The sequence below is a fragment of the Tamandua tetradactyla genome, chromosome 5, assembly GCF_023851605.1.
Source record: "Tamandua tetradactyla isolate mTamTet1 chromosome 5, mTamTet1.pri, whole genome shotgun sequence".
In the NCBI taxonomy this organism is placed as follows: Eukaryota; Metazoa; Chordata; class Mammalia; order Pilosa; family Myrmecophagidae; genus Tamandua; species Tamandua tetradactyla.
Genome location: NC_135331.1, coordinates 31,539,669 through 31,561,487, shown reverse-complemented (window position 1 = coordinate 31,561,487; position 21,819 = coordinate 31,539,669). Strand labels below are relative to the sequence as shown.

At 40.2% G+C, this 21,819-nt stretch overlaps 1 protein-coding gene across 3 annotated transcripts in view; it reads left to right on the top strand.

Moving 5' to 3' along the window:
- Window positions 1–21,819, top strand: part of LIMK2 (LIM domain kinase 2) — a 72,980-nt gene that overhangs the window by 10,026 nt on the left and 41,135 nt on the right. For 2 of the 3 annotated variants that reach the window (XR_013175750.1, XM_077160512.1), the window contains exon 2: window positions 71–170. Coding sequence is in view for 1 of the 3 variants with exons in the window: in XM_077160512.1 (XP_077016627.1) it covers window positions 71–170 (100 nt within the window). In the remaining 2 variants the exon portion in view is untranslated. Of the gene's footprint in view, window positions 1–70; window positions 171–9,368; window positions 10,630–21,819 lie in introns of those variants that run through there. The other variant, XM_077160514.1, reaches the window with a different exon arrangement.

Below are 21,819 nucleotides of genomic sequence, written 5' to 3'. Positions count from 1 at the left end.
TCTCATCCCTGTGCCCCCTGCCTCTTTGGGCTCTCTTTCTGGCTTCATAACCTCTTGGTTTTGTGTGCAGGTGAAGATTCCTGGAGATGTCGAGGCTGTGGGAACCATGTTGTTCTAAGCCAGAGGTTATACAGGACTGCCAATGAAGCTTGGCACAGCTCTTGCTTCCGGTAAGTAGGTCTGTCCTCCTGTCCTCCAGTGCAGTATGGGCTGGGCACTGTTTCATGTTCTGGAGAATACAAAAGCTAAACTTCTGACCTGGAGAACTGGGAAAGGAATGCCCCAAGGAAGAGGCCCCTGAGGCCAAGTTAAAGAGGCCCTGACAGGTTAAAAGAGCCACTAACAGCTAGGTACAGGTGGATAAGGGGATGAAAGGAGACCTTTCCAGGGTTTCCCTGCACCTCGTTTTGTAGTTAAAGAAATTGAGATCCAGAATGGGTGACTTTCCCACTGCTATATTACTGTTTATGGAGGTACCTCAAGGATTGTTGTAAGTGCAGATGCCAGAACCATCTCTACTATCAGCTGCCTCCTTCGGTTCCTACTCTTTATTATTAACTGTCTTTAAAGTTAGACTTGTTCCTGTTGTCTCAGGCTCAGTTTCCTCATCTGAAAACAGGGATACTAATCATCTTTCCCATAGGCTTGTTACAGTTGAATGAAATAATATATGTATATGGGGTAGACACCCAGAGAATGGTTATTCCTTTACCCAACAAGATTGGAATTCTCAAGGGTAGGAGCTTGTCTTTATATTGCAGAACATAGAAGAGTGCCTGGCCCTAGTTCTTTGATGTCAGTGGAATGAAAGGAGCCATCCATTTGGAGGCTGGGTGGGCATATTCAGCCCCAGTGGGCTACAGTGGTAGAGCTGTGCTGCTGTCCTGAGAATGAGACAGCACTGTAGATAGGCACCATGTGCTGTAGATTCTAGCTCCCACACACAGCTTTTGTCTCAAAGCATCCCTTCCTTCCAATATCAAGTCATTTAGATGACCTTTAAGCACTTGCCTCCACTTGGAAACTATGTGGGGGGTTGGCCTGGGGAGAGCTTGCTTCTGAAAGTAGGAGCGTTGGAGAGGAACCAGCATTTTTCTGTTCTTTTAGCTCTAAGAGCTCCTCTGTATCTGATGGCCTTGGTTCCACCTCCCTTTTGCCCCAAGGAAGTTGACTCTGCCTTTTCTGTGCAAGTTAGTGGATAGGAGCAGAGATTAGAGCTATAAAGAATCTTATATGTAAAGCCTTTCATTAGACCTTTCATTTTATAGCTGAGGCTAGAGAACAGACTCAGACCCAGACTGAGTCTTCCCTTGGTATCCAACCCATATGGTTATGTTTGTTCTTACTATGTTTCTATTTCTGTGTTTGTTTGTTTATCTTCTAAATAAAATAAGCCAAGACAGGGTAAAACAAACTAATATTTGGAACTTCTGGGTTTTCCTAGAATTAAAGAACTTCGGAACTAGAAGGGATCACTAGAGGAGTGTAACCTCTTCATATCACAAATAAGAAGCCTGAAACCAAAAGGACTTGCTCCCGGTTACACAAACAGGACATGAATGGCAAGAGCTGATCTTAGAACTGAGAACTTGGGTTATTTATAGGTTTGATCAGATGTTAGCTTCCTGGAGAACACCCTGGTATATGTGTGTGTATGTGAGAGAGAGACACACACAAATACGCGCACATAAAGAAGTAAGATGCATTAGCGTGGTAGATAAGAGTACAGACTATAGAATGAGACTGATTTCAAATCTTGGCTTTGCAATTTATTATCTGACATTGGGTGACTTAATTGAGCTTCTGGCATCTCATCTGGAAAATATAGATAAAAAGATTGCTCATACCATAAGATTGTTGGGATGGATTAAGTGAAATAACCTATATAAAGTGCCCAGTGTAGTGCTGAAATATAGAAAAACCTGAATGATTATTATGTGTCATTCTTAGATTATTTTGTGACTATATGTCTCTGGAAACCTACATGTATACATTTAGCTCTCTTATTTACACACTCACTGGTCATCTGATGCAGAGCCTCAGGAATTAAGGGCGACTTTGAATTTTCCTGGCACAATTTAATCAAAGATCACATCTCTTGGCATCTAGGTTTGGTCTTCTGTTTGACCTTCACCTTGAGGATAGAGACTCTCAAATCCAGCTCTTTTGAAGGAGCTCATCTCCTGACTCCTCAGCTTTCCCATAGAAAATCCAAACTGGATGACATGGTACCTCAGGTAGAGGTTGGTAGTTTGCCCTGGGGAGATTGGCTGTTTTGGGGAGCCAATTTCACTTTCGTCCAACTTGAAAGAAGATCATGAGGGCTAGGAAAGAATGTTTTTGTCTGACTCTAGAGGTAACCTTGTGTTAGGAGAAGCATGAGGTATCAGACTGAATAGGTGGTTATAGTCTCTTCTACCCCAGCTCCTGCATGATTCTCTGATGGGTTCAGAGTGTATGGGTGCAGGCCTGCTAGAAGTTGGACCCTCCCTCCTGGCTACCCAGAGAAATTTATTCTCCATGGCTCCCTTCCAGCCTTGCTTTTACCCAGCTGGGCTGCAGTTACAATAAAGGAAATGGCTTTTATTCTTCCCTTCCCCCCACACCTTTGTTTTCTTAGTCACAGGGTAGGGCTGGATATTGAATGGAGGAATTGTGGGGGTCCAGCCCACACTTCTCCCCTTGCCTCCTCTTTGTGCTACCCCTTTTCCCTGTCTATAGTTACATCCATAATCCTGCCTCTGAAAGCCTTCAACCAGATTCTTAGGTGCCCAGGACAATAGAAAGCCACTTAAGGCAGAACCCTCAGACTGTCCACTGGGGGGCAGCTGATAAATCTCCTGCAAGTAACCTAGTCTGTAATTGTGCTGATACAGTCGAGCACCTGACCAGGGTCCTTCTGACCTCCTGGACCCATGGTGAGCTGTTCTCCTGTTTTCTCTCCCCAGCCTTCCTGACAGGTCTGTTTTGGACTCTTAGTGCCTCTGGCCTTCCCTTTCCTTGAGCAATGCCATTAGTTCTGGAGCTGGGGCCATTCTCTCAAACTCTCAGGAGCTGGCCTCCCTTATTAGGATGGCCAAGAAAGCAGCTGGAGTACATGTCATTTGTGGCTGAGATTAAATTGTGGAGATGTGAATGGTATCCTGGCCTCCTGGCACGTCTGCAAGCCTAAACAACCTTGACAGTGTTTTCTGGTGACGATCTCTTCACCCTTGTCAGAGGTACTTGGTTAAGGAGAAGGTGGCCGGGAGGAGGAAAAAGCTGCCCCCATTAGTCTTTTTGGTCCCTATCTAGGTCTCCTGCTTGACCTAATTCCTAACAACATTATCTTATGGAAAATCCACTACCCTTAAGGCTCCTGGGAACTGTTCAGGGCCTCCTTTCTCAAGACCATGAGCACAAACTATTTGCACTTTCCCTTTTGAGAAGTGATTACTAATACCTATGCTCTGAAAATGGGCTAAAGCAGATAAGAGGTCATTGGTGTACATTTCATCAGGCAGCAGAGACTGCTTCCAGTAACCTCGTGACTCCAGGAAGGCCGGTGAAGAAATAACATACGTAGCAACCGGAGACTGTGGGGTAATGGCCTGATTTCTCAAAAGAGTACTTTCTATGCTGCTGAAAGCCATGCTTATTATCTCACCCTCACCAGCATCTGAACCAGAGACTGTGGGGTAATGGCCTGATTTCTCAAAAGAGTATTTTCTATGCTGCTGAAAGCCATGCTTATTATCTCACCCTCATACCCATCTGAAGTGTGGTAGAATCATAATCATAGTAATATGTACCATTTATTGAGTGCTTGCTACGTGCCAGACATAGTCCTAAGTGTTTCATATGCATTATCTCATTTAATTCTTACAGCAACCAATAGATTTAGAACCAGTTCTGCCTACTTTAGAGATAGGAAAATGGGGGTTATTTGCTCAGAGTCATGGCTGGGATTTGAACCCAGGCATTCTGACTTCTTGCTTTTAAGAGTCTGTTTGTATTCCTGAATACATGTCATTTAACCTCACTGAAGCTCAGATTCCTCTTCTAAAATATGGGAATAAAAGCACTCTCCTTAACTACACAAACGATGTATCTTAGGTTAAACCATGAAATTTACTTAGTAGTTCAATTATAACAATGTGCTATCATCAATTATAATAAATGTTCACACCAATGCAAGGTGTTATTGGTAGGGTGGTGTATGGAATCCTATATATTATGCATGATTGTTCTGTGTACTCACAACTTCTCTAATAAAGAAACACTGAAACACTCTTCCTTGCTTGCTGCACACTGGTGGTGGTAGAAAATATTGGAGAGTATCGATTCAAAGGCTTCATGAACTCTGTTATTGATACGTTTTAAGCTGTTAAGTTTCTCCCCGGTGTCCGATTCCTGATGTGGGAATCACTGTAACAACCCTGCCATCTACTGTTGCACTGCTGATGTGCCTGCTGGGTTTATTGACCCAAGACTTTGATTCCAGCTGTAACCTTCTTCAAAAGGTGTTTGTTCGTTTGTCCCGTTTATTTCTGGACAGCCAGCCAGCAGGTCATTAAGGTTGGTAGTTAGGGAACTGAGGCCTGCCTGCCAGGAGAGGGGAAGTACAGACAGCCTAGGCCTTCCTCTGTCCCCGTAAATGAAACGGCATAGGACTTCTAGGATGTAGGAGCAGCATGTGACCTTTGATGTGCCTCAGTCCTGTTCTGTTCTTTGGAAAGAGAAAACTAAGACCCTTCCCCTGCCCCCATGGAAGCTTCACATCTTCTGTCCATGACAAAGATGGAGAGATGAAGAGGGGTGGCCTGGACAGCTGATATTTAGTGTTGCATTGAGAGCTTCACTCAGATTATCTGGTTCAGCTGTCACAGTAAACCCACAATTCCCATTTTATACTAAAACAGTGGGAAGCCTAGAGAAATAAAGTGATTTGCCCAGGGTCACACAGAACTGATATTTGTACCCAGGTCCCTGTGGTTCCCAATGAGATTCTCTTTCCACTGGGAAAGGATAGTGAACTTGGAGTCAAAAGACCTGAGTTTCAGTGCCCTCCCCCCATGTGGGGTATGACTTGCAGGGATATAAATCTCCCTGGCAATGTGGGACAGAACTCCTGGGGTTCACCAGGACCCTGCATCGAGGGATTGAGACAGCCTCCCCTGACCAAAAGGGGGAAGAGAAAAATGAGACACAATAAAATTTCAGTGGCTGAGAGATTTCAAACAGAGTCGAGAGGTTATCCTGGGGGTTATTCTTATACATTTTATAGATATCCCCTTTTTATTTGTGGTGTATTGGAGTGGCTGGAGGGAAGTAACTGAAACTGTTGAGCTGTTTCCCAGTAGCCTTGAGTCTTGAATATGATTGTTTAGTTTGCTAGCTGCTGGAAGGCAATACACCAGAAACAAATGGCTTTTAAAAAGGGGGAATTTAATGAGTTGTTAGTCTACAGTTCTAAGGCCGAGAAAATGTCCTAATTAAAGCAAGTCTAATGTCCAATCAAAGGCATCCATCCAGGGAAAGACACCTTGGTTCAAAAAGGTCGATGAATTTCAGGGTTTCTCTTTCAAGTGAGAAGGCACATGGTGAACATAGTCAGGGCTTCTCTCTCAGCTGGAAGGACACATGGTGAGCATGGCGTCACCTGCTAGCTTTCTCTCCTGGCTTCCTGTTTCATGAAACTCCCCGGGAGGTATTTTCCTTCTTCATCTCCAAAGCGCTGGCTAGTGGACTCTCTGCTTCGTGGTACTGCAGCATTCTAAGCTCTCTCTGAAATCTCTCACTCTCCAAAATGTTTCTTCTTTATAGGGCTCCAGAAATTTCTCAAGACCCACCCAAATGGGTGGAGGCGTGTCTTCACCTAATCCAGTTTTCAACCAGTCTTGATTAAATCACATCTCCAGGGAGATGATCTGATTACAGTTTCAAACATACAATACTGAATAGGAATTAGAAGAAACAATTGCCTTTACAAAATGGGATTAGGATTAAAACATAGCTTTTCTAGGGCCCATACATCATTTCAAACCAGCACAATGATTGTATAACAATATACCTTTTACAGTGTGATGGCAACTTTGTAAACCTTGTATCTGATGCCCCTTTTATCCAGGGTATGGCCAAATGAGAAAAAAAAAAGCATAAAAATAAATAAACAATAGGGAGGATAAGGGGTGAAATAAATTGCGTAGATTACAATACTAGTGGTCAATGAGAGGGAGGGGTAAGAGGTATGGGATATATGAGTTTTTTTTTTTCTGTTTATTTACTTTTCTGGAGTGATACAAATGTTCTAAAATGATTGCAGCGATAAGCACACAACTATGTGATGATATTGTGAACCATTGATGGTACACTAGGTATGGACTATGCATGTGAAGATTGCTCAATAAAAATATTAAACAAACAAACAAAAGACCTGAGTTTGAGTCTTAGTTGAGCCAGTCACTGGCCAGCTGTGTAACTGTGTTCAGATTCTTTAGCCACTGTGAGCCTCAGTTTCTTATCTGTAAAATGGGGCAAAAGTATTCATGGAGGGCGGGCAATGGTGGCTCAGTGGCTGAGTTCTCGCCTGCCATGCCGGTGACCCAGCTTCAATTCCCGGAGCCTGCCCATGCAAGAAAAAAAAAAAGTAAAACAAAAATAAATAATTTTAAAAGATGAAAAAAACAAAAAGAAAATAAAGTTTTCATAGAGTAGTTGTGAGGCCCAGGAAGGTAACGGATAAGAAGGTACTCTGGGACATTAGAATGGTACACTATGAAGGGGTAACAGCAGCACGTGTCGGCATTGTGCTGCTTGTGTTATACTGCCCACATACATATATATGTATTTTCATTTTCTAGAACATTTGCATCATTCCAAAAAAAGAAATAAAAAGGAAAAAACTCATATATAACATATACTTTACTCCTCCCTCTCATTGACCACTAGTATTTCCATCTACCCAATTTACTTTCCCCTTTTTCCCCCCGTTATTCATTTATTTTTAATCATATTTTTTTTACTCATCTGTCCATACCCTGGATAAAAGGAGCAACAGACGCAAGGTTTCACAATCCCACATTCACACTGTAAAAGTTATATCTTTATACAATCAACTTCAAGAATCAAGGCTACTGGAACACAGCTCAACAGTTTCAGGTACTGCTCTCCAGCCACTTCAATACACCCTACACTAAAAAGGGATAACTATGTAATGCATGAGAATAACCTCTAGGATAACCTTTAACTCTGTTTGAAATCTCTCAGCCATTGAAACTTTGTCTCATTTCTCACTTCCCTCTTTTGGTCAAGAAGGCTTTCTTGATCTCCTGATGCCAGGTCCTGGGCTCATCCCAGGATCTCTGTCCCATGCTGCCAGGGAGATTTACACCCCTGGGAGTCAGGTTCCACATAGAGGGGTTGGGCAGAGAGTTCACCTGCCAAGTTGGCTTAGAGAGAGAGGCCATATCTAAACAACAAAAGAGATTCTCTGGGGGTGACTCTTAGGCCTAATTTTAAGCAGGTTTAGCCTATTCTTAGCAGGAATAAATTTCATAGCGATTAACCCCAAGATTGAGGGTTCTGCCTATTGATTTGGTTGTCCCCACTGCTTGTGAGAATATTAGAAATTCTCCAAATGGAGAAGATGAATATTTCTTCCTTTCTCCCCAGTCCCCAAAGGGGACCTTGCAAATACTTATTTATTCACTGCCCAGCTTACTCTGGGACATATTGGGGCATCACATTAACCTGCGCAAACCAACAAAATCTCTTACCCTATTCCAGATTCCATGTACTTATGGTATTCAACTAAACTGTTAAATTAGGAAATGCATTACCCAAGATATAAATTTTGTAACAAATGAACATCTCTCCCTTTGGTCTCATCCAGAAGTTGAAGTTTTAAAATATGGACCATATCATCCTTTATCCTGTATTCTGATTTATCTTAGTCCTGTCCAGATCACCTTCTTTCATATCTCTAGTTGAACTCTGATCATTTTTTCAACTTTTTAAACAGTTCCTGTATGGGGTACTGCTCTCTTTCTTATCCTCAGAGTTCTAACTCTGAATCTCAGGTGTCACATAAATACCTGAAGTTTCTGGGCATGACCAGATTATAAATAAACAGCTCAGTATCTCAGTATTTAGAAATAACAGTTACAACTCCTGAATATACGTGACTGCTGTCAGAGCTTATAATATAGGTCCCTTTACAATAGGCCCCAACCTGATAAACCATGCCCTCAACTTCAGTTCACTGAGTTTTTATATTATAGTTAGTCCATATGATTGAGACATGATAATATTTGTCTTTTTCTTCCTGACATTTGATTCAACATACAGTCCTTAAGGTTCATACCCCTAGTTGCATGCCTCGCAACTTCATTCCTTCTTGTGACTGCTTAGTAGTCCATTGCGTGTATACACCATATACACATAATTTTGACTATGTTAAAGACACTGCATTAGGCACTGCTAGGAGTATAGAGTTGATGTGATGGCCTGGTTGCCTAATTGGCTCCCTCAGACAACTGGAATAGCTAATAACATGGAGAGTTCCTAGGAGTAGACTTGAGTCTATCTTCCATTCTGTCTCTCCCTTGGAAACAAAACTCCCTGAGGAGTGTTCCAGGGGATAGCCTTGTAGGCCACTTCACTGGCTGCCCTTCCGTCTTCTCATATGGCCTTTCACACTGCTTTAGAGATAGTAGAGAACAATGAATCAGAGTTTGGAGTCAGGCTGCTTGAGTTTATATATCAGATTCACCACTTACCAGTCACCTGGCCTTGAGTCACCTGCTTAACCTCTCTTTGCCTCAGTTTCCTCATCTGTAAAAGGGGAAAATAACGGTTCCCATCTCGAAAGGTTGTTTAATGATTTAAATTTCATCTGTATTAAAAGTATAGTACCTGGTTCTGATTAGGACTTAACAGATGTTAATGTTTATTTTTAGTGTATTTGTTGCTCTTGACAAGTTCTCTTTCTTTGCCGTCCATAAAATTCCATTCCTGCTTTTCCTCCCACATTTTTGGCAATTCCTGTTTGCTCATTCTTCTCTAAGCAGCTCTGAAATGCTGTCCTTCCTCAAGGTTCTCTCTCTTTTCTCCCTAGATTCTCACTCTCGTCCTTGGTTTCCGTTGCTCTTCACACAGATGATCCCAAAATCAAACTCTCCAGCCCAAACCTCTCCACTGAGCTCTAGACCCATATATATTCTACTGTAAACTTGAAATGTTCATTTGTATGTTTTACCAGGCATCTCATTTGGATATTTTATCTATATCCCCTCCCCACACTGACTCTTCTTCCGTTTTAACCTATCCCATTGAATGACAGCAACATCTACTCACTGCCCAAGCCAGAAACCTGAGAGTCCTCCCAGATGCCTTTTCTCTCTCATCTTTCAAATCCAGGCCTGTCAGTTTTATCTTTAGAATATGTTTTGAATGCATCTACTTCTTTCCATTTCTCCCAATGCTGCCATTTTCCAATCTACTGTCATCTCACCTGAACCTCTTGCAATACCCTTCTAACTATCTCACCATCATCTTCCACGGTCACTCTGGCACCCCACCAATCCATTCTCTACAGAGCAGCCAGAGTGAGTGATCATTTTTTTAAAAATCTGAGCGTACCACACTCCATTGCCTCTGCTTAGTTATGGACTTCCATGACTTTCCAGTGTTCTGGATAAAGACCACCATCCTTAACGTGACCTGTAGAGTCATATCCCCTCCCCCACTGGTCTGGCCTATCCCTACATCTCCATGCCTCCTGTTTTCTGCACTTCAGCTTCACTGTTCTTCTTCACGGGGCCCAAAGTGCTTTCTCTTCCCTCCTAATGATGGCTTTGTTCATGCTGTGCCTTCTGCCTGGAAGGTACCCTCATCTTCTTTTTACTGAATTACCCTCATCTTCTTCTTTTCCTGTTTATCCTTCAAATCTTTACCTGGATGTCTCAGGGAAATAGTTTTTCCTCACCCCTGAAGTCTAGGTCACTTCCCTATTTTATGCTTTCATAGAACTTGCCTCTGAAACTTTTTCACAGTAATTCACGTGATCTGAAACTTTTTCACAGTAATTCACATGATCATCTCCTTCATGAATTCTTGAGTCCTCTAACAGTCTTTAAGCATAACCAGATCAAGAACGATGGGCTTATTGCTTGTCATCATGTCCCTACTGAGTACATAGTTACAAGGGAGGGATAGTTGTTAAATGAATTACCAGACAGTCCAGGAGGTATGATGTAATTGAGGCCTTCCCCTGCCCTTCCCAACATCCTTCCCTTAGTAGCCACCATGGCTGCAGTTACTGTAAATGGCAGGGAGGAATCTGTTCCGGTCATTCGCAGTTTTGGCAGATTGCCTGCAAATGTAGAGGTGAGAAGTTAAGGCTTTGTCTTCTGTCCACAGAGGAACTACCCCACAGTGAAGAGAAGAAAGAGGAGCTGACTCAAGAGTCCTTGCCTTCCTCAACAGGTCTTTAAGCTGTGATTCTCTGTAGGTATAAACCAGACAGGAGAAAGCTCTGGGGTACCTTGCAGAGAGAGAGAGGCAACAGAGAGAAGAATAAATTCAGCTACTTTGGCTCAAGCTAATTGTGAATTTCCATGAAACCTGAAAGAAATCTCAATTCCAATTGTAAGTTTTTCTGTTTTTGTTTTGTTTTGTTTTTTAGAAAACTTTGAACAGGTGGCAGTAGCTTTAGATGCCCATTAAGTATATATTTGGGAAAATACGAACTACTTAACATAATATTTTTTAACTTTTTTTTAGTATAATATAACATATATACAAAGCAAAGAAAGGAAAAAGAATAGTTTTCAAAGTACTCTTCAACAAATAGTTATAGCACAGATCCCAGAGTTTGTCATGGGCTACCATGCCATCCTCTCAGATTTTTCCTTCTATCTACACCAGAACTTTGGAGGCTAGAAGGAATAAATATTTTTTTATCATCACAATCGACTTTTTTGTATATGTATGAAAATAACATATACAAAAAAGCAATAAATTTCAAAGCATGGTGCAACAATTAGTTGTAGAGCAGATTTTAGAATTTGGTATGGGTTACAATTATACAATTTTAGGTTTTACTTCTAAATGCTCTACAATACCAGAGACAAATCAAGTATCTATATAATGATTCAGTAGTCATTCTCATTGTTAAACCCTACCTTCTCTGTATAACTCCACCATCAACTTTGATCTTTCTGCCACTCTTTAGGGGTATTTGGGCTATGCCCATTCTAACTTTTTCATGGTGGAAGGGTCTGTCACTAATATGGGGTGGGGAGATGGAACTAACTGATATTCTGGAGAGGCTGGCTGTTCTAGTTTGCTGGCTGCTGGAATGCAATATACCAGAAGCAGAATGGCTTTTAAAAGGGAGAATTTAATGAGTTGCAAGTTTACAGTTCTAAGGCCGAGAAAATGTCCCAATTACAATGAGTCTATAGAAATGTCCAGTCACAGGCATCCAGGGAAAGATAACTGATTCAAGAAGGCCGATGAAGTTCTGGGTCTCTCTCAAGTGAGAAGGCATGTGGCGAACATGGCGTCGTCATCTGCTAGTTTTCTCTCCTGGCTTCTGGTTTCATGAAGCTCCCCGGGAGGCATTCTCCTTCTTCCTCTCCAAAGGTTGCTGGCTTGTGGACTCTCTGCATCTCATGGATACATCGTTCTGCTCTCTCTGAATCTCTCATTCTCCAAAATATTTCCTCTTTTATAGGACTTCAGAAACTAATCAAGACCCACTCAAATGGGTGGAGACATGTCATCCCCTAATCCAGTTTAACAACCATTCTTGACTAAATCACATCATCCAGGGACATGATCTGATTACAGTTTCAAATATATAGTATTGAATAGGGATTATTCTACCTTTATGAAATGGGATTTATATTAAAACATGGCTTTTCTTAGGGGGTATACTTCCTTTCAAACCAGCACACTGGCCCTTCTAGGTTTTAGGAGTAACCTGATCCAGGGACCCATCTGGAGGTTGTAGGTTTCTGGAAAGTTACCCTAGTGCATGGAACCTTTGTAAAATCTTATATATTGCCCTAGGTATTCTTTAGAATTGGCAAGAATGGTTTTGGTTGGGGTTTGGCAAATTTTGACAGGTAGCAATGTCTAACTGAAGCTTGAGTAAGAGTGACCCCCAGAGTAGCATCTTGACTCTATTTGAACTCCCTCAGTCACTGAGACCTTATTTGTTACCCTTTTCCCCCTTTTGGTCAGGATGGCATTGTTGATCCCATGGTACCGGGGTCCCTGGGACTCATCTCCCATGCTGGCAGGGAGACTTTCACCCCTGGATTAACATAATGTTTTTTACTTATAAGTGATTTATAGGAGGAAACAAAGGGTGGGGAAAAGGTGATAGACAGAATGGTGACTCCCAGGAACTTGAAAAAGGGGTTTGTCCTCTCTTAGTAAACTATTTAAATCGACATGTAATGAGCAGAATCATGTTATAGTTAAGAGCGCACAGTCTATAATAAGACTGTGTTCAAATCTAGGCTCTGCCATTTGTTAGCTGTGTATCTTGGGCAAGTTTCTTAACTTCTCTGTGCTTCATTTCCTCATCTGTGAAATGGAGATACTAACATTACCTACCTCCTAGTGTTATTGTGAATGTTAAATAAACAAAGTCCTGTCAAACTCTGGGAACAGGGTCTTGCATAATGAGCCCACATGAGTATTAGCTATTATTAGCTATGATGGAGGCAAAAGTCTCCTAAAACTGAATTGTATGTGAATTAGTGACTATTAGGTATCTAAAGAAGTAGGAATTTTTTTAAATTAAAAATTAGTTTAAAAACCAATATAATAAACAATGAGTAGCCAGCAACGAACTGAAAGTGAATAGCCAGTGAGGCAAAATTAGTGGCATGTACACATAAAGATGCTGAGTATGAATTTGGTCACCAGAGGGGAGTTCTTTGTTGTTGTCAGGGCTGGTTTAGATAGCATACCACTGCCAGAATAAAATTTCTTTCGTCGCTGCTCATTTCCCTTTATATATAAGCCCGTGATCACAGATCAAATTAACTGCTGCCTAATTCAACTTCCTGGGACCCTTAACATCAAGAAGGGTCTATAGAAGATGTGGACATTCTATTTCAATTGTAAATGCGTAAGTGGACAGTCGAGTTGATAAATGGTTAGGATGGAACCATCACAGAATGTGCCTCTCTGGGAATATGAACTTGCATAGCAAAAAACCAGAACCCAAAATAGGGTCTTCACCAAAGTGATGCCAACTTGGAAGAGGTTTCAGGGTGGTTGGCCAGCCAACTGTTCCCTGGTCACACCCCCTTCATTACTCCCTTCAGCACTGACCAACTGGTGTGGACTTTTTCCTCATCTAATTCCTTCCTTTCTACAGAGGAAGGAATTGAAGCTAATTCCTTTCTACAGAGGCTTACCTAAGATCAACACCACAACTTTATCATTAACCATGGCAAGCTTTTTGATCTTCTCTGCCAGGCTTGGGTTCTTCTCCTGGCACCGCCTGAGGATTTGTTCAAGTGTCCAAAACAGTTTTTCTTCAGTGCAACCTGGAGAAGAATGTCTATGTGAACACAGCATTTGATGCCAAATTTTAGATATTCAATCTTCTAATGTTAGTATCATGGAACAGTGGTGGAATGATTATCTACAAGGGGTTGCGATCTTATTCTTAGATGCCTGGTGGGCAAATCTCAACTATTTAAAATAAATAGTAGGCATTTGGCATCAAGATGAAGGCATAACAACAGGACAAGCAAACTCACTGCCCTCCCCCTCTCCATGTGGGACATGACTCCCAGGGATGTGGACCTTCCTGGCAATGTGGGACAGAAATCCTAGAATGAGCTGGGACTCAGCATAAAGGGAGTGAGAAAACTTTCTCGACCGAAAGGGAAAAGAGAGAAATGAGACAAAATAAAATGTCAGTGGCTGAAAGATTCCAAACAGAGTCGAGAGGTTATCCTGGAGGTTATTCTTACGCATTAAATAGATTAAACCTTGTTAGTTAAGATGTAATGGAGAGGCTGGAGGGAACTGCCTGAAAATATAGAGCTGTGTTCCAGTAGCCATGTTTCTTGAAGATGATTGTATAATGATATAGCTTTCACAGTGTGACTGTGTGATTATGAAAACCTTGTGTCTGATGCTCCTTTTATCTACCTTATCAACAGACAAGTAAAACGTATCGAATAAAAATAAGTAATAGGTGGAACAAATGTTAAAATAAATTTAGTAGATTGAAATGCTAGTGATCAATAAAGGGAGGGGTAAGGGGCATGGTATGTATGAATTTTTTTCTGTTTTCTTTTTATTTCTTTTTCTGAATAGATGCAAATGTTCCAAGAAATGATCATGATGATGAATATGCAACTATGTGATAATATTGTAAATTACTGACTATATATGTAGAACAGAATGATCAAAAGTTAAGAATGTTTGCATTTGTTTGGTGTTTTTTTGTATTAAAAATTTTTTTTTAATTAAAAAAATAAAATTAAGGCAACAAGGGGAAAAATGTATAAATTCAGATAGCAAAGTTCTTAAATTCTAAGTATTAAACACTAATATAAATACGATTTGATTAGCTGTCAAAACTGTGAATGTTCTCAAAATATCAAGTAGAAAGTTCTTACAAATATCTGCATTGCTATACTAATGACCTATATTGCTAAATGTTTTCCTGATTTCAGGAAAAAATGGTGATACAAATATTTTTATAATTAACATATGAAAATCTTAACCAACTAAAAATGAATATCTTAGTTAGCTTATCCATAGGTATACTTGAAAAAAATATATCTACGTAATCATCATAAAGCCTGTTTGTACAGTATAGCAAACCCGATTCTTTTTTTAAATTTATTTATTTATTTAAAAAAATTAAGAACAAAAACATTAGCATATCATTCCTTCTACATATATAATCAGTAATTCTCAATATCATCACATAGATGCATATTCATCATTTCTTAGAATATTTGCATCAATTCAGAAAAAGAAATAAAAAGACAACAGAAAAAGAAATAAAATGATAACAGAGAAAAAAAAAGATTATACATACCGTACCCCTTACCCCTTGCTTTCATTTATCACTAGCATTTCAAACTAAATTTATTTTAACATGTGTTCCCCCTATTATTTATTTTTATTCCATATGTTCTACTTGTCTGTTGACATGGTAGATAAAAGGAGTATCAGACACAAGGTTTTCACAATCACACAGTCACATTGTGAAAGCTATCTCATTTTTCGATCATCATCAAGAAACATGGCTACTGGAACACAGTTCTACATTTTCAGGCAGTTCCCTCCAGCCTCTCTACTACATCTTGAATAACAAGGTGATATCTACTTAATGTGTAAGAATTACCTCCAGGATAACTTCTCGACTCTGTTTGGAATCTCTCAGCCATTGACACTTTGTCTCATTTCACTCTTGCCCCTTTTGGTCGAGAGGATTTTCTTAATCCCTTGATGCTGGGTCTCAGCTCATTCTAGGGTTTTTCTCAGTCCCTTGATGCTGAGTCCCATCTCATTCTCGGATTTCTGTCCCACGTTGCCAGGAAGTCCACACCCCTGGGAGTCATGTCCCATGTAGACAGGGGGAGGGCGGTAAGTTTGCTTGTTGTGTTGGCTGGAGAGAGAGGCCACATCTGAGCAACAAAAGAGGCTCTAGAGCCTTGGGGGTGACTCTTAGGCCTAAATTTTAAGTAGACTTGACCTGTCCTTTGTGGGGTTAAGTTTCGTATGAACAAACCCCAAGACTGGAGGCTCAGCCTATAGCTTTGGTTGTCCACACTAGCAAATCCGATTCTTAATCTCAGCCCTGTACTTGCCAATAGTGTGACCTTGGTTAAATGACCTAACACCTCTGGGCTTCCGTTGCTTTGCCTGTGCTATAGATACTCCTCACAAGGTTGCTGCAAGGACTAAACTAAATGATGAGCATAGAAAACCCTCTGTAAACTGAAACTGCTTTATAAACATTAATTAGCATCACTCTTCTAGTAGTATTGCTCATAATGGGGGCCCTGAATCATGTGTATTAAGCATCTGGATGCCCATTGCAGGCCATATTTCTTCTAGGTGCTGGGAAGATGCAGCACCTGTCCTGGCGATGGACAGATATGGGCACAGACCCCTTCCCAGAGGAGGGTGATGAGTGCTGTGCCAGAATTGGGCCTGAAAAAAGGAGACAGCGACAGCCACCAGCTGGAGAAATAGGAGGCTGCAGAAGGGGCTAAGAGAGCAAAGGCATGGTGTGCTGCCAGGGAGAGCATTCTCCAGGGAGAGGAAATGGGGAAGGCATGGGGTGACCAGAGCAGGTGGAGAGGCTGCAGAGGCAGCTCCAGGGGTTTGAGTGCAGTACACTCAGGTGGGCTTTGTCCTTTGGACACGAGCACTAGGAAAAAAGTATGAGGAAGTGTTTGGTTTAACTCATGGGACTTCTTTTTGTTTATTTATCATTTATTTAAAACGCAGTACTTAAGTGTAAGAAAAAATGTAAATATCAGAATAGTAGATAATGAATGTTTTTTCATTTCTGTTTTTTGCCTCACTAGTCTAAAGGAAAAACTGGTAAACCATCTGGCAAATAGTCTTCTAGGTCATCTGTAAGGACTATAGACAACTTTTTCCCTTAAATTATTTTGAAAGAATTTCAAACTTATAAGACTATTTAAAAAATAACACATAACCCATACAGAATACTCCAGTATACCTCCCCACAGATAACCAGATCCACCAATTTTAACATATGGTCACAATTATCATATCACACTATCTATCCATCTGTCTGTTATCTAAACATCTGTAAGTAGTTGCAGACATCATGCTCCTTGAACACATAATACTTTCTTGCATATTTCCTAAAAGCAAGGATGTTCACTTATTTAACACCTTAAGTACAGTTATCAAGTTGAAGAAATTTAACATTGATGCATAGCTTGCAGTCTATAGTCCAATTTTTTCATATGTCTCAATAGTGTCCTTTTTTTTAACTTTTTTATTGAATAGTATAACATATATACAAAGCAAAGAAATAAAAAAAGCAGTAGTTTTCAACAAGTAACGACTTCAACAAGTAGTTAGAGGACAGATCCCAGAGTTTGTCATGGGCTACCATAAGATCCTCTCCCATTTTCCTTCTAGCTGCTCCAGAATATAGGAGGCTAGAAGACATTAATATTTTTTTATCACCACAATTGACTTTTTTCTTTCTTTTTTGTGAAAAATAACATTATACAAAAAGGCAATAAATTTCAAAGCACAGCACCGCAATTAGTTGTAGAACATATTTCAGAGTTTGACATGGGTTACAATTACTTCTAGCTGCTCTAAAATACTGGAGGCTAAAAGAGATATAAAGTTAATGTTTCAGCAGTCATATTTATTTGTTAAATCCTATCTTCTCTGTATAACTCCACCATTACCTTTGATCTTTCTGTTCCTCTCTTTAAGGGTATTTGGGCTATGCCCATTCTTCTTTTTCATGGTGAAAGGGTCTGTCACTAATATGGTGTAGGGAGATGGAACTAGCTGATGTTCTGGAGAGGTTGGGCCCTCTAGGTCGCAGGACTTATTTGGACCAGGGACCCATTTGGAGGTTGAAGTTTTCTGGAAAGTCGCATTAGTGCACAGAACTCTTTTGGAATCATATATTGCCCTAGGTGTTCTTTAGGATTGGCTGGAATGGTCTTAGTTGGGGTTTGGCCGGTTATGATAGTAGCAGTGTCTAACTGAAGCTTGTGTAAGAGCAACCTCCAGAGTGTCCTCTCGACTCTATTTGAACTCTCTCTGCCACTGATACTTTATTAGTTACTGTGCTGGTTTGAAAGGATGTATGGACCCTAGAAAAGCCATGTTTTAATCAAAACCCCTTATCGTAATGACAAAATAATCCCTATTCAATACTGTATGTTTGAATCTGTAGTTAGATCATCTCCCTGGAGATGTATCCCAATCAAGAGTGGTTGTTAAACTGGATTAGGGGAGATGTGTCTCTACCCATTTTGGTGAGTCTTGATTGGTGAGTCAAGATTTTGGTGAGTCCTATAAAAAAGGAAACATTTTGGAGAATGGGAGATTCGGAGAGAGCAGAGCAGAATGACATAGCCACTAGAAGCAGAGTCCATCAGGCAGTCACCTTTGGAAATGAAGAAGGAAAATGCCTCCCAGGGAGCTTCGTGAAGGAAAGCCAGGAGAGGAAGCTAGCAGATGATACCATGCTCACCACATGCCTTTCCAGATGAGAGAGAAACCCTGAACGTGTTCACCATATGCCCTTCCAGCCTGTTCGCCCTGTGCCTTCTCACTTGAGAGTGAGACCCTGAACTTCATCGGCCTTCTTGAACCAAGGTTTCTTTCCCTGGATGCCTTTGATTGGATATTTCTACAGACTTGTTTTAATTGGGACATTTTTTTGGCCTTAGAAATGTAACTAGCAACTTATTAAATTCCCCTTTTAAAAACCATTCCGTTTCTGGTATATTGCATTCTGGATTGTGTGTAGCTAGCAAACTACAACAGGTACACTTCTTTTCCCCCTTTTGGTCAGGATGGAATTGTTGATCCCATGTGTCAGGGCTAGATTCATCCTTGGGAATCATCTCCCACGTCACCAGGGAGATTTTCACTCCTGGATGTCATGTCCCACATAAGGGGGAGGGCGATGATATCACTTGCAGAGTTGGGCTTAGACAGGGTACAGCCACATCTGAACAACAAAAGAGATCCTCTAGAAGTAACTCTTAGGCATACCTATAGGTAGTCTAAGCTCCGCTACTTATATTAGCTTCACAAGAGTAAGCCTCAAGGTCAAGGGCTTGGCCTATTGATTTGGGTGTCCCTAAAGTTTGACACAGTATCAGGGAATTCCCTGATGGTAAAATTTAACAGTTCCATATTTTTTGTCCCATCCCTCAAAGGACTTTACCAATACATTTTGATTATCTGCTCAGTATACGCCAGGATGTGTCCAGGCATTACATTAAGCTATACAGGATTAAAGGATCTCTTTCTTATTCTGGGCTCCCTGTGTTTCAGTAGTTTGAATGAGCTATACAGATAGGTTGAGTTAGATTAGGTGCTACAAAAAATTTCAGTTCCAGACCAAATAAACCTTTCTTCTTTTGGTCTCAGAGTGTTGTGGTTCTAAAATATAGACAATGTCTTCCTTATCCCTTTGTTCTGAATTACTTTAACCCCAACCTGATCATCTTCATTCTTATCTCTATATATCAGGTTTTATATACATATATATATAAAACCTCTTGAAATCCAGAAATAATAATTAATACTCCAGACTAAATGTGTCTGCTATAAAAGCTTACAATCTAGGCCCCTGTTTTTTTGTAAGCACTTTCTAAAGGAGACCATAACATTGTTGTTCTTTTGTTTCTGGCTTATTTTGCCTCACCAAATGTCCCACACGTTCGTTCATGTGGTAGTGCTGATGTCATCCTTTTAAACAGAGCCCATAGCATGCAATAGCAGTTCTCCCCCTATATCCTGGACTTAAACACTCCTTGTACATGAATCATACCTTTGAAATAGTTCTTGCAAGAACTAATTTATATTTCTAGTGTTAAACAGTGGAACACATAGGTCTATATAACCTCTTTCAATCTTGTTCATCTTCAGTATGGTAATATTACTTATAGACCCACTAGAGAGCCGCCTTCACTTCTATCTATTCCCTTACATTAGAGTTCAACCTCATTAGCTAACCATTCACTCATCTCTAGCTTCTGTGTACCTCTAAGTGCCCTATATTCTGTATTTTAAGCCTCTGATTTTACCTTTACCATGGTCATAAAAGTGGAATCATACAGTATCTATCCTTTTGTGTCTGGCTTCTTTCATTCAGCACTATGTCGTCAAGGCTCATCCATCGTGTCATATGCTTCAGGATGTCATTTTGTCTTACTGCTGCATAATATTCCATCATATGTATATACCACATTTTGTTAATCCATTTGTTTATTGATGGGCATTTGGTTTGTTTCCATTTTTTGGTGATTGTGAATAATGCTGCTATGAACATTGGTGTGCAAATGTCTGTTTATGTCATTGCTTTCAGCTCTTTTGGGTATATACCAAGTAGTGCTATCATTGGGTCATATGGCAACTTGATATTTAGTTTCCTAAGGAACCGCCAAACAGTCTTCAATGATGGCTGCACTATTATACATACCCACCAGCAGTGCATAAATGTCCCAATTTTTCCACATCTTCTCCAACATTTATAGTTTCCTATTTGTTTAATAGCAGTCATTCTTATAGGTATAGGTGGTATCTTGTAGTCTTATTCATTTCCCTTATAGCCAATGAAAATGAACATCTCTTCATTTGCTTTTGAGCCATCTGTATTTGCTCTTCAGAAAAATGCCTATTCATATCTTTAGCCCATTTTATAATTGGGCTGTTTGTTCTTTTGTTTTTTATTTGTATGATTTCTTTGTATATACAGGATATCAAACCTTTGTCCAATATGTGATTTCCAAATATTTTCTCCCATTGAGTTGGCTGCCTCTTCACCTTTTTGACAAAGTCTTTTGAGGTGCAGAAGCATTTGATTTTGAGGAGTTCCCATTTATCTAATTTTTTTTTTTTTAACATGGGCAGGCACCGGGAATCGAACCTGGGTCCTCGGGCATGGCAGGTTAGTCATTCTGAGTGATCTCTCATGTTAGGCATGACGGAAAGAACTGACACGTAGAGGTTTCCTTTTCTTACTTCTTAGGACCCGCTAGGGAGAAATGCCCAGTGCAATTTTCCAAGCTTTTCAACGCATCAACTACTTCGCACTATGTTGTTTTAACCTCAGTGGCTCCAAAACTCTCTCACTTTTAGTGCACAGCAGTTTTTTTTTTTTTTTAAATATACTTTCCCCAACATTTTATTGGGAATTTTCAAACCTACCAAAGAGGTAAAAGCATTTCGCAAGAAACACTCATATGTCCATGACTTAGATTCTACAATTAAATTTTTACTGTACTTGTTTTTTTTAATTATTTTTTATTGGTATATATTATATAGTCACATACCATGTAATCATCCAACGTGTACAATCAGTGGTTCACAATATCATCATATAGCTGTGCATTTATTATCACAATCTACTTATTTCTTTATTGTGAAAAATAACATATATACAAAAAAGCAATAAATTTCAAAGCACATCGCAGCAATTAGTTGTAGAACAGATTTCAGAGTTTGATATGGGTTACAATTACACAATTTTAGGTTTTTATTTATAGCTGCTCTAAGGTACTGGACACTAAAAGAAATACCAATATGATGATTCTGCAATCATACTCATTTGTTAAACCCTGCCTTCTCTGTATAACTCCACCATCACCCGTGATCTTTCTCCCACTCTTTAGGGGTATTTGGGCTATGGCCATTCTAACTTTTTCATATTGAAAGTGCTGTTAATGATACGGGGTAGGGAGATGGGTCTACCTGATGTTCTGGAGAGACTCCCCCTCTAGGTTTCAGGACTTATCTGGTCCAGGCACCCATCTGGAGTTGTAGGTTTCTGGAAAGTTACCCTAGTGCATGGAACCTTTGTAGAATCTTATATAACACCCTAGGTGTCCTTTATGGTTGGCAGGAATGGTTTTGGTTGAGGTTTGGCTACACACAGATTTTTTTAAACAGTGATATTGTCATACCTTCTCTGAAGTTTGGGTTTTCGCTTAACTCTTTACCCAGGACAATTTCTTTCTCAATACCTACAATCTCCCTCATTGTTTTAACAGCTGCATTTATTCCATTGTATAGATGTGCCATTGTATTTAGCCCTCCCTA